Consider the following 13,858-nt stretch of genomic DNA (forward strand, 5'->3'; position numbering starts at 1 on the left):
AGTAAGATGGAGATCACTTGGATGTGCCTTCAGCTGGAGGACAAAAATCTATGTAATGGGAGAGAACAAAAAACAAAAAATAAAAAATAAAACCTTTTTCTATTATATCCACACATTAAATCCTAGTACACTGGGAATCTTAGAGCTCAGCCATTAATTTTCCATCACTCGTGTAATAAATAAATAAAAATAAAGTGGTGGGTTCTATCATTTAGGTGCGGGGTCATATGGGATTCTCCTTTATTACATCATGTGAAAGATATATCATCCTAAGATACAACTTTAAATAAAAAGAATGATTTGTTATTCAACAAAGTCATCAAATCCTTAAGACAGATAAGTTTTACGTTGTATAATGTTTTTCTTCTCAATTACCCATGAACTTTGATGCTTATAAATGTCATGATGATAAATATTAATCAATAAAGTATTCATATCCTTAAGATAAATAAGTTTCACGTTGTATAATGTTCTTCTTTTCAATTACCAATGAATTTTAATGCTTAGAAATGCCATGATGTTAAGCTTTTATTATTAAAGTATTCAAATCCTTAAGATAAATAAGTTTCACATTATATAATGTTTTTTTTTCAATTATCCATGAATTTTAATACTTATAAATGCCATGATAATAAATATTTTTAAGTAAATTGAAGTTCATTGTTATAAGATATTTTAGGATTATTCACAGGTTGATTAGTTGCTTTTATGATTAATGAACATAATTGTTGGTAATCAATAAGTGTTTGTACATCCAAAAATAATAAATGTATCTAATTAGTACATGTATAATCACCAAATAAAGTCAAAATTTATGGTTATTGTTTTATGTATATTGTTGTATCGTCTAAAAGAGATCATCGTGTGAATATTTTTTTTGAATTTATATAATATATTTAAGTTTTGGTTCAAAGCATTAATATTTAAGTATTTTATGAATCTTTATCATATCTATTCTTATTTCTCTTCATTTACATGATTCATCTGTTCCAATATTCAATGAGTTTAATTTTTCTAATTGGTGTGAACAAGTCCAATTTCACTTGGGTGTTTTGGATCTTGATTTGACACTTCAAGTTGAGAAATCCATTGCTATTATTGACACTAGTAATATTGGAGATAAATCTTTTCATAAAGCTTGTATAGATCAAACAGATTCAATTTAATCTTTATGTGAATGAGTAAAACTAACAATATTAAGTCTGTTTTCTTCAAAACTGAAAGTGCTAAGGAATCTATGATATTTATGGAAGAGCATTCCTAAATTGATAATAATTCACTTGTTGTGACATTAACACTGCGAAGTTTGATAATTCTCATTCCATACATTAGCATGTCGTTGAAATGACAAATATCTTAGTAAAACTTAATTTACTGAGAATGAATGTGGATGAGAATTTTCTTTTATAATTTATTATCAACTCATTACCTTTTAAATATGGTTCTTTTCAAATGAACTACAATACCATGAAGAATAAATGGAATGCTATGAATTGCAAAATATGCTTGTTTAGGAGAAAACAAGATTTAAGAATCATGGAACTCATTCCGTTGATTTTTTAAACAATCAAGGAGCTGGAGAGATGGTTGGTGAACAACAAAGAAAGGGCAAATATAAACCACTTAGGATAAATGAATCTTCTTTTCAAGATTGTAAAAAGGAATTTGAGAAATATAAGTGTCATTTTTATGAAAAACATGAATACTTTTAGAAAGATTTCTTGAAATGTAAAGCATGGTTAGAAAAGATTGGTAAGCCTTATGCTTTGGTATGTTTTGAATTAAATTTAATTAAGATTCCTTATAATTTTTAGTAAATTAATTCAGGATGTACCGTTTATGTCTCTAATACAATGCAAGAATTTTTTTCAATTCAAACCAAAAACCTAAATAAAAAGCTTGTCTATATAAGAAATACAATCAAAGTTCAAATTAAAGCCATTAGAACTTATTATTTGATTATAGACATAATACGTCATTTTGACTTGTTTCAAACTCTTTATGTATCCTTAATTTCTCAAAATTTAGTTTCTTTATCCAAACTTAATAAAGCTGAATATTCTCATAGATATGAGAAATGATGATTTAGTTTTTGTAAATATAATCGTATTAGTTCATGTATTATTTTTGAATATTTGTACAAGTTGAACCTTGAAAACCTTCTTATCAAAACCCTTTTGACCTTGCATCAAAATAGTGGTACTAAACATGGTTTGGTAAATGAACATTATACTTGCTTGTGGTATAAATGATTGGGCCATATTTCCAAATAAAGATCGGAAAGATTATTAAAAAATGAAATCCTTCCGGGTTGAATTTAAAGGGGTTTAGTATGGGCCTAGATGCACTTTCTTTCAATGTTCTCTTTAGATATTTATTTATACATGAAAACCATGAAGTTCTAAAATCAATATTTTATTTGATTGTATATGCATACAATTACAATTAGATGATGGAGTCCTCAACTACTTTGTTCTTTTTAGTTAATTAGTGGGATAAGTGTCTTTTCTTTCCACATTTTTTTCGCTAAAAGTCTGTGTAACCATAATTCCAATTTGAATTCAAGGATAGAAAAGGATCTTCCTCTTTCGTTCATGGAAGCTACATTAAAAAATCGATTGCATCAATTATAAACGGGGTGAAGACAAAAAATCATAAAAGGTGAAGCGCCTTCCAATTCTTGGTGGGCACCTTTTTTCATTGCACACAGATGGAGCCTGCACAGGGAGAACATTCTTTTGTTTGCTGGTGTAGTTTACGTGGAGGTGAAACCTCACAGGAGCAAGGTAAAACCTCAAAGTGCGAAAGCATGCTGAGATTGACCAAGACATATAGATGGATAAGCTGCGTTCTCCTGTTCATTTATCAATCAATTATGATGCCAGTTTGGTGACTCGAAATTGGGTAACTCATGATTGATAAGTTGAAACTCTTCGTGGATCTTGCAATTTAGACACAAATAATTGTAAGAACAAAACTTGGAATCGAGATTGGTAAGGCTGCCCTTCAATGTTTGGATAGCTTCTTTTATTACTATACTTTATTAGTTATTTTCTTTCATATATTTTTTAAAAAATAAAGAATAGAAAAATCACTATTCATAAAAAATAATAACAATATCTCAATTGAAGATTTTTCTATCACAATTATGTCTTTTTATTTATATAAAATGAATCTAGAAGGCGTAAAATATCAGGAGTTACTACAGGAGTAAAATTACTCATTACTCCGTGACGAAGAAGAAAATAAAATAAAAATAAAACTCCCACTCAACTGTCACTTTAATTGCCATTCTGCCATCACCCTCTCTTCCTTAAGTACCGGCTCTCTCCCTCTCTCTCTCTCTCTGCTACACGGTTTCTATCCTCCCTCAATGGCTTGCGCGCACACACACATGTATAACATAAAAACTGCAACTCTTTATGTACCAGCATTAATATTTTATACCTCAAGTACCCATTTTATGAACAACCCAGGAGCCAAGATCCTCTCTTTCACCATTTTTCTCTAGAATTCCCTATCTCTGGTATTGCCAAACACTTCGTTCTTTCATTGATTCACTGTCTCTTCGGATTTATATTGTTCTGATTTCTCTCTCTCTTTGTGTGCGTGTCAATGCAGGAAGTGCTAGCTAGCTTGTTGTGGGATTATCAATTTTTTAATTTTTTTTCTATTACCAATAACAACTTAGCATTAAGTTTTTTTTTTTTTTTTTTTTTTGGTTATAAAAATGAGGGGCAAAGAAATGCATCCATTATGCTGCATCTCACTAGAGAGCTCGGAAGTTCGGAGCCAATCACCGGATGCAACGTTGACACGAGCAAGATCGTTGCCGGAGACATTTTTCGGTGGATCTAACGGCAATGTAGGGAGGACAGAGGCGGGGTCGAAGGCGACGGTGGCTGGAGTGTTGTACAAGTGGACGAATTATGGGAAAGGGTGGAGATCGCGGTTGTTCTTGTTGAAAAATGGTGTGCTTTCTTACTCGAAGATTCGACGGCCACCGGAGAGTATTAATCTGGGTGATGATGTTAGATTGATCGGAGAAATATCGACGAATCGATTATTGAGATTGGAAAGTCGTGGCGGCAGTGGAAGACAGAAACTGCAAAAAACTGTTGGCCTTGTTCATTTAAAGGTACTATCATTAAATCGAAAATCAGAAATGGAAATCTAAAACTATGACCTTTAATTTAAATGATAAACAAAACGGAAGTGCTTGCTAAAAATTTTTTTTATTCATTTATCCATCCATTTTCATTGCTGTGCGTGTCTTTTCTTTTTCTTTTTCTTTCTAGCGGTAGTGGAGGAAGTGTTGCTGGTATTGGAATTTTCTTTTTAGATTTTCAAATTAGGAAAAGGATGATTTTTCTTTTTTTAAGAAAAAAGATTGCTTTTGTTATTGATTTTAATGTATGGATGGAGTTTTGGGTTTTGTTTTTACAGTTTCAACTGGGTGTTAATGTACAGTGGGTCACATCAGCAGGTGGGTGTGGGGGAGGGGGGGTTATGGAATGGTATGGCTAGAATAAGGTACGGTGTAGATCTAGGTAATTCCAAGCTTTGGTCACATCGACGGCCTTGCATGGTTGGATTTTAGCACCATCAAATGATCTTTCATTTCTTGCTTTTTATCATCGACTTCGTGGTTTTCACTCTTCTCACATCTCATCCATAAACCAAACCTATAGACCTTATAGGTTTTTTCTCATCTTTATTTTTGTGGGACTTTTGAGAAGACGACTGCACCATGATAATATCTGTTTTCCCGTATATAATTATATTCTGTGCTGTAAAGATATTCTTGGTTTAAAAAAATATGTAACTATCACTGGGCGCGGGCTTCCCTTATTTTTCAAGTCTAGGTTAGGGAGTTCATTTTAATTTGACTACTATTTATAAACCGAACAAACAACAAGATGCTTTTATGCGAGCATTTAAAAGCATATCCTATCTCAGGCTTCTATAGGGCAGTGACAAACTTTAGTATATCAGGGTCTTGTTTTTTGACCAAGTCATATCGGGGTCTAGGTGGTGGTTTTTGGCTTTTGAGTTTCTACAGCTGATCTATATTCTTGTGACCAAAACATTTGTTCGGGTTATTACCGGTGCTGGTTGTATAACGAACTAGTTTAAAGGGTTTTGCTCCTACCTTGGTTAGTTCTCGGTGACCTGAAACTGAAAGATGGTTGGACAGGACTCGGTTCAAAAGTCTTAACGGTTCCTCTTCTGGGTATGTCTTCTTTTTTTTTTCCATAGTAAATTGCTACTTATCCTGGATTCCTGGGGAATCTTGTCCTTTCAACGTTATAGCTTCTCCTTATCTAAATGAATTTTTGAAATTTAGAACACGTTCACTGTTCAAACTTATTCCAGATATTTGATTTTGTTTGTTGATTTAGTCATACGATTATTCTACCATCCTAGTCGTGATATTTTTAGCATTTTCTTATTTTACAATGTGATATGCAATTGTTGCAAATGTTTATCGGGATGTTGTCTGAATTGGTGTGGCAGATTTCATCATTTCGTGAGAGCAAGTCCGACGATAAGCGGTTTTACATATTTACTGCTACTAAGACACTTCATCTGAGAACTGATTCAAAGAGAGATAGAGTGGCTTGGATGCGAGCACTGGTCTCAACTAGCAGCCTTTTCCCATCAAGATCGCTAAATGATAGTATCTCCCTTGTTCCAAATGATTTGTCTATCTCAACTGACAGGCTTAAGAAACGTTTACTTGAAGACGGTATCAACGAGAACATCGTAAAGGATTGCGAGCAGATCATGCTATCAGAGTTTTCTGAAATACAAGTACAAGTTAAAGTTCTTTGTGAAGAACGGTCCAATTTGCTTGACACATTAAGGCAACTGGAGGTAAAAAAACGACTATAACTTTATTGGAGATGTTTGGGGTGATATTCAGTATATTTATTTATTCATTCACATTATCTGAATTAATTGTTTTTTTTTCATTGCATTATCATGTTAAATTTGAAAATGCTGTGATCAATCCTTTTCTAAAACATAAATAACTTAATGAGAGGATGAATTCAAGTAATTTTTCATCTTCAAGTGAAAAAATACTAAGGTTGGCCAAACAAATCTTCATCCTTTTGACAATTTATATGACCTTAGCTTCTCTAGATGTAATGTATTGACTGGCTCGTTTCTTGATAAAACTCTTGGTTTTGTTGAACTCCAATATCTTCATGGATAAGGTAGCAGCTTAAACCTTCCCGAGGGGTAAAATATGTCCTCACTGCTCTTAACATATATTTTGCTTTCCAACCTCTAACTTTGAAATTTGCTTGAAAACTTAGGATCATAGTGTATGAGTAAGGCACATGTTCATCGCTATTTAAATTGAAAAAAATGTAAATTTCAGTGGTTAATGCAACTTCTGCTTTTCGTTTTTAAAATCTGACATTATCACAAAGTGTTGGAAAGGTCTGAATGCTTCGTAATTGATGGGAGTGTTATGGACAGAAAAATTTCCTGCTGCCTGAATATTTCAAATTATGAATAAAGAATAATTAATATATTCTGCCAAATATAGACCGATAGTATATTCACTAGAACATAGAGGTAAACATTTGTTGTCTCAGTATTGGTGTTGAGGAATTACTGACAAATTGCTTTTGCCTTGGCATTGCAAGTGATGAAACAATCTGTGGCAATTGACAAAGTTGATCCAAAAATCTTTTAAATTGTAATATTTGGTTCAATACCATTGATGGATTCTCTAAAATGTGTTTTTTATATACAAAGTGGATTGTTGCAGGTATTATTTTGTGAAGTATGAATGCTTTGAAATAATCTTACATTGCATAACCCCAAGAATTTTTGTTTGTTTGTTTTATGCATGCAGGCAGCTAATATTGAAAATGAAACCACAGGAATTCCAGATGGCGAATATCAATTGACAAAGCATGAATTTTCAAGTTTAGGGCGTGGAAAATATAGTGGTATGGGCATCTGATACTTCATCTTCTTATTGTGAACTCATAATGAATTACTATAATTTTGTCTTTATTCTGATCACTGGAGTCAACTATGGATCCATTCTTATGTAGCAAAAATTGAAGGGTATCTAGTTTATTTTCTTGGAGTTGAAAAATATTTTAAAACAAAATGTCATGCAATTTCCATTTATTATTTTCTGTTATTCGGTTCTCATGATTTCTTGAAAAGACATTTCATTAATATTTTTGCCATGCTTTTTTATTTATCCTTTTCATTTTAAAAAGGTTTCCTGCTCTACAAATTTGCGTCAATAACTACATTTTCAAGGCTACTTTTTATGTATTCTTATTCCTGATGTCCTATTACGGATTTCAGAATATAGCACAACTGAGTCATCTGATGATATTGAGAAACAAGAGCTTGAGGAAGTGTCGGACGAAGATGGAACCTCCTTTTATGATACAAAAGAATATTTTACTGAACTGGCTGTCAGTGGTTTATCAATGACAGAAGTTTCAAAGTACTCTGAGAAGGATAGGAGATTTAATCAGCTTGATAATGAAGATAAAATGCATGCTGAGAAGCGAGTTTGCAGTTCTGGATATCCATATATTGAAAGGCGAAAAAAGCTTCCTGACCCAGTTGAGAAAGAGAAAGGAGTCAGTCTTTGGTCTATGATCAAAGACAATGTGGGGAAGGATCTCACACGAGTCTGTCTCCCTGTTTACTTTAATGAACCAATATCCTCTCTTCAGAAGTGTTTTGAGGACTTGGAGTACTCTTACCTTTTGGACAGAGCCTATGAATATGGAAAAGCAGTAAGAGTTATTATTGCTCTTAGTCTTGATTCATAATGAACAACTTTTTTGTCAAAAGACACATATCTAAGTGTCTGAGTATTGCAAACTCTTTCTCTGAGTATCTATGGTGTTTTTTTTTAATTCATCATTTTACATCTTGTTCTCTTCAATGTTTTTTTTTAATTATTATTATTATATGACATTCATGAATTGTGAACACATTCTGGTGTCTATTATGAGATGGTAAACAAAAAGGGGACAGTCCATGGATAGTGATTGATTTTTTGCTTTATATCTTGATTGCACTCAAGTTTATGGTCTTCGCAACAAAAATCGAGCATTTGAATTATCTATGAGTATTCGGGAATTCAAGGATTTCAGCCGCTAAACTTGTCTTTTTTTTCTGTTCATGATGTTTCTTTGCTGTGATACTGACTTGTACGTTAAGGTTCCATATGAAATAATACTCGCCATTCTAGCATCTTTTGGGAAAACCAGTGCTCTCAAGTAAATATTACTGACTCTGATAGACAATATCTTTAGAATTCCATGCATTGCAGTTGGCTAAACCTTCTCATCATTTGATTGGCAGATGTGAGATGGTTTTCAGATAGCAATAACTTGAGGGCTAAAGATGATCTTGTAATCTGGACTAAGTCAAGTAACTATACTAAAATGCTAACCATATATATTATTGGATTGCTGTTCGGCTCTGATTGTTCCGATGTGTTTTATTTTTTATTTTTAAATTTCAGGGGAACAGTGACCTTAGGATCCTAAATGTTGCCGCTTTTGCTGTCTCTGGATATGCTTCCTCTGAAGGCCGGCACTGTAAACCCTTCAATCCTTTGCTAGGAGAAACTTATGAAGCTGACTTTCCTGATAAAGGAGTTCGTTTCTTCTCTGAAAAGGTCAGTAATCATCTCCGATTCACAACAGAACAGGGTGACTCGACTTAAGAAATATTTAAATTGAACTCACAGTCAGACTACTGACTAAGCTGTGTTGATACATGCCCTTTTCTTTTCTATATTTAACAAAAAATCATGGCATATACTTTGTCAGAGACTTCAATGAATGAATAGAGAGAACTTTAAGAAAAACATGACTGTGATTAGAATCCTAATAAATGAATAAGGGTTTGCCTGCACCGCTTTCTTTTCTAAAGGGGAAATTACAAGTTTTAGAAATTGTAACACTTAAAGAAAAATATATTCCAGTCAAACTACTATGCAGGGTTCGGGAGTAAATTTCTGTTTAAAATTATTCAAACAAAATTGAACCTTGCTTTTAGTTCTTCACTAAAAGTGAAACTAGCCAAACAAAATGTCCTTAGGGAAGATATATGACCTGTCTGGTCATGAATGCTTTTCTCTTCAGACAGTACATTTCAACGATATTTTGAGTTGAAACAGGTTAGTCACCACCCAACTCTCATTGCCTGCCACTGCGAAGGTAGAGGGTGGAAATTCTGGGGTGACAGCAACCTCCGCACAAAATTTTGGGGGCGGTCGATTCAGCTTGACCCTGTTGGAATCCTGACCCTAGAATTTGATGATGGTGAAATATTCCAGTGGAGCAAGGTATGTACTTCTGTGTGGATGTCTGCATCATGACTAGTCAAATCTTTTGATCTTCTAGCTTCCATTTCTATTAGTATGGGGTGCATTTGAATTGATGCAAGATTGCTTATCTGTTAGGTCACAACAACGATCTATAATCTTATCCTTGGTAAAGTGTATTGTGGTCACCATGGGATGATGCATATACAAGGAAATCGACAGTATTCATGCAAACTGAAGTTCAAAGAACAATCTATTCTTGACAGAAATCCTCACCAGGTTGGTCAATTTTGGAAATTTTACTTGAATGCATGAGATCTGACATGTATTTTAATTTTCTGATGAGTGTAATGCTTTTCACTAGCCTGATCAGTGTACATCTGGTAGGTCTGCTGTCAACAGATCATTAGGATACAGCATTGGTCTTAGTTCTGAGTTATTTTCGAATATATAGTACAATTCATTAGTTTCAAGTATTTATAGGTTCAAGGGTTCATTGAAGATGCTTCTGGTAATAAAGTTGCTTCATTATTTGGGAAGTGGGATGACAGCATGTATTATACTACTGGGGATGATACTGGCAAGCCAAAGGATCGGATTCCCTCATCTAATGCCACCTTGCTTTGGAAAAGGAACAAGCCACCTCTTAATCTCACCCGGTACAACTTGACGACATTTGCTATCACCCTAAACGAATTGACACCAGGACTCCAGGTAGTGATGATGTATCAAATTGATTTTCTGATTCTTCTTTTCCAGGTATGCATCTCTATTTATTTTTTTTTATGGCCACATCTAATCCTGGGTATTTGATAACGGATTAAGGAGAGGCTCCCACCCACGGATTCCAGGCTTAGACCAGACCAGCGGCATTTGGAGAATGGGGAATATGAGAAGGCAAATGCAGAGAAACAACGGTTGGAGAGGAGGCAAAGAATGGTATATTCACTCCTTTTGATCTTAACTTAATTATACACTTCATTTTAGTGCAGATATGTTGGGATAATTATAAGAACAGGGAATATGAGTTGAACTTTCTATTGGTGATGGAAGAACTTCTTTTTTGCCCCGGCTAAGATTTGAACTTTATTACTGTTATTAGATATCTAGTGTGACTTTGCTGTTGCTTGGGCTGCATATGAACTAGATGAGATATGGACAATTAGGCCATCATATAATTTTTTGTTAGTTTACCTATCTGTTGCACTGATGTCTAGACCTTACTTCTATTAACATCATTTGTATCCTACTTATCAGTTTAGATCTGGAAGAAATCAAATTTAAGAAACTCTTTGCATGGCTAGATGTGAACATTAAGAGGTGGAATGAGTCATAAATCTTATATATGCACTCGCAAGACCCGTTGTCATCATACTTCATTCATTCTATGCAGTCAAGGAAATTACAAGAACATGGATGGAAGCCCAGATGGTTCCAAAAGGAAGGTGAAAATGGATCTTTCCGCTATGGTGGTGGCTATTGGGAAGCTCGAGAGCAGGGAAATTGGGATGGATGTCCAAATATTTTTGGTGAATTCAATGAAGACCTAGTGGAATCCTCTGAAGGGTCCTGACTTGATTTAGGTGTGTATTCTTCCAGAAAACTGCATTTTCACACTCCTTTAAATGCGGCTGCTTTTGCTGATGAATTGCCATAGTGGATGCCTGAAATTTTTTTGCAATGCTGCACCATCGTTTACGGTGAGACTTGAACTTAAAGCATGTACAAGATTCAATATGGAGGACAATATCCTAGTCAAAAAATGCATCTCATCTGTCCTGGCTTGCGCTTTCCCATGCCATGCTGACTGTTGAAAAGGATAAACAATGAAAAAGTTAATGCATATTATGATTTTAACTGGACCCCTCTAAGCTTAATTTTACCGTTCATAGAATAATTCCCTCTGTTTTCAACGAAATGTCCAAGCAGTTCAAAAGCGGAAATCAAATCCGACTACAGCATATAGCTCCAACTCCTACTCTTTTTTTAGACATGACCTGATTATGTGCTTTTTGATAATGCAGAAAGGAGCTGTGCACTTTAATTTGGTCCGGTTTATCATATTCCAGCCTTTTTTAAAGGTTTTAGTCGAAGTTTGACAATGTTTTTCTCGTGGGCGCTTGAGCGGGAACTGGGTTTTCAGTTCATAGAGGATGGATAGGGTTAGAGATATTTCTTGTAACATTCTTAATTGTCTGATAAGGTGTTATTTTTGTAATGTTGTCACTCTCTTCTGTGTGTTATAGTTCTTTGAACTGCACTAGCCATTGGCCAAAAAAATTATTTTGATATTTACTTTTCTTTTTAAGAAATAAAAGAAAAGGGAAATATATTGTTGTCATCATCCCAAACTCGCTACTTTTGGTTTAACAAATTATGTGCTTTTACAGGGCTGAAATTGGGAAAGTTGATTTTAGGTTTTAACCCATCTTAATCATCATGAATATGTGCTTCAAACCTAATTTAGCTCATTCTAATAGAATTTTTTAAGGCGACTTGCACTATATATAATAACATCGTTAAATTAATATGGTAAATTATTCGTTATATTTATAAGAAAATACATAGGTTCTACCTGATAAATAAATTAATAATCTCCTTGTATATATATGTGTGTGTTTTGATAGAGAGAGAGAGAGACTAGACTTTTGTAAAATAACTCCAATGTTACCTTTCTTTCTTGAAATTGATATCTATTTATACTTCATTTCTTACTTTTCTTAATGCATTAATTTTTTTTTTGATATAGTGTTCATGTACTGCAAGAGAAAATTATGCAATGAAATTGTTGTTTTAAGTGTATCTTTACGTGCGACATGTTTTATTCTAGAACTATTATTGTTAATTTTATATTTTTTTAAATTATTTTCATGATATTTTTAATAATTTGCTTTGTCACTCAATAACTTTAAAATTTCATCTTATTCTCCTAGGTAGTTTAAAAGGTCCTCAATATATATTATATTATATTATAATAATTCAAATCTTTAATTAGAACATATAGTTGCATTACAAAATATCAAATATTTTTTTGAAAAAACTCCATCTTTCAATTTTTTCCCCTTTCAATTGAATCTTTTTTCACTTTTTTTTAATAATTTTATCCTTTAATATTTAATTAATTTTAAAATGATCCTCATAAATTATTTTATTTTACCACATGTAAAATTATTATAATTTTAAATAAATATTTAATTTTACTAACAATTACTTTATTATGATATTATAAAATAAAAAATAATTTTAAAAAACAGAATTGTTAAAAGCGACTTCCATGATCTGCTTCATGGTTTTGACTTGATTAGTGGGGAAGCCTAGATTAATAATATATTATCTTGTTAAAACACTAAAACAAAAAAAAAAACTAATTAAAAAAAAAAAAACTAGTTGAAACTACCATGCTCAATACAAAGCGGGCGAAAGGGGCGTACACAAGTATAATATAAAACCCCTTTCAGTGGACTGTGGGCTCATCAACTTCGTCCAGTTCAATTCCCTCGGCGGCGAGCATCTTGTCCTTGTAGACATACCATCTGGCACAAATCAAATATATGACAAAGTTCAAAGCACTCAAGATTGCCACCAACCAGTAGAAATCATGGAGCCTCCCTTGGTTTAGGTTATCCGCTAACCATGGCTTGTTCCTAGTCACCTTGTGCACTATGGTAACCAACGAAGAGCTGACAAAGAACCCTAGAGAAAGGGTGCTCAAAAACAACCCCGTGCTCATCGTCTTCATCCCCTTTGGACACTCTCTCAGGAAGAAATCAAGCTGCCCTATATATGTGAAAGCTTCACCAGACCCCACAAAAAAGAATTGTGGGACCAGCCAGAACACAGTCAGAGGGATCTCGGCCGTTGGATCAGTAGCCAAACCATGTAATCTGGCGACTCTCCGCCTCTTCTTTTCAGTGAGTGCTGCTGCTATCATGCCGACAATTGATAAAACCAAGCCGACTCCTATGCGTCTTAATGGGGTTAGCCCTTGTGGATGCTTAAGCACTCTTCTTGCAACTGGGACGATAATTCGGTCATAAACAGGAACAGTCAAAAGAATGCTACCAACAAAGAAGACCGTCAGTGATGCTGCAGGTATTTGGAAAGATTTTCCGATGCGACGGTCCATGGTGGTGGCTTGTGACACAGAGAATGTGGTCATCTGGGCATAGACAGTCCAAAATATCACAGTAGTAGCCCAAATGGGCATCATTCTAATTACCATTTTCACTTCCTCCACATCTGTTAGGGTTGCTAAATTCCACTTGTTTACCTTGCCCCCTTCTAGGCCCCTGATCGCTGCTTTGTCCAAGAAACTGCACCGTATATGAAGATTAAATAAAAGTTATGGCATGATCAGTGTATTATCACGTCGTAACTCTCAAATTGCAAGATAACCCATCCATGGCCGTTAGCGACCAAGACATAATTTCCTATTTGTTTTCACTATCCAGATAAGGTTTTTTTAAAAAAAAAATTGAAGCTCAGACATTTGTCACGAGATAGCTTTTGGGGGAGGGGGGGGGGGGGGGG

At 34.1% G+C, this 13,858-nt stretch overlaps 2 protein-coding genes across 5 annotated transcripts in view; one reads left to right on the plus strand and one right to left on the minus strand.

The window, feature by feature from the left end:
- The first annotated feature begins 3,320 nt into the window (after nt 1-3,320).
- LOC105132267 (oxysterol-binding protein-related protein 2A-like) lies at nt 3,321-11,672 on the plus strand. Of its 4 annotated transcripts, none has more exons than XM_011035644.1 (12): nt 3,321-3,526; nt 3,622-4,138; nt 5,518-5,877; nt 6,872-6,968; nt 7,342-7,784; nt 8,522-8,677; nt 9,182-9,349; nt 9,467-9,607; nt 9,812-10,042; nt 10,148-10,267; nt 10,722-10,911; nt 11,353-11,672. In XM_011035644.1, the coding sequence occupies exons 2-11, from the start codon at nt 3,731-3,733 to the stop codon at nt 10,899-10,901; spliced, it is 2,304 nt and encodes a 767-aa protein (XP_011033946.1). In that variant the 5' UTR covers nt 3,321-3,526; nt 3,622-3,730; the 3' UTR covers nt 10,902-10,911; nt 11,353-11,672. The 4 variants fall into 4 exon arrangements, with proteins under 4 accessions (XP_011033946.1, XP_011033948.1, XP_011033947.1 ...); XM_011035646.1 differs by having other exon boundaries at nt 3,736-4,138; XM_011035645.1 differs by having other exon boundaries at nt 3,323-3,526; nt 10,154-10,267.
- Nucleotides 11,673-12,780: 1,108 nt separating this feature from the next.
- The window catches only part of LOC105132269 (protein NRT1/ PTR FAMILY 6.3-like), a 3,299-nt gene continuing 2,221 nt past the window's right edge, over nt 12,781-13,858 (minus strand). The window contains exon 5 of the mRNA XM_011035648.1: nt 12,781-13,641. Coding sequence (XP_011033950.1) covers nt 12,783-13,641 — 859 coding nt within the window. The 3' untranslated portion in view covers nt 12,781-12,782. The remainder of the gene's footprint in view (nt 13,642-13,858) is intronic.

The sequence above is a fragment of the Populus euphratica genome, unplaced genomic scaffold (genome assembly GCF_000495115.2).
Source record: "Populus euphratica unplaced genomic scaffold, PopEup_1.0 scaffold39.1, whole genome shotgun sequence".
NCBI lineage: Eukaryota > Viridiplantae > Streptophyta > Magnoliopsida > Malpighiales > Salicaceae > Populus > Populus euphratica.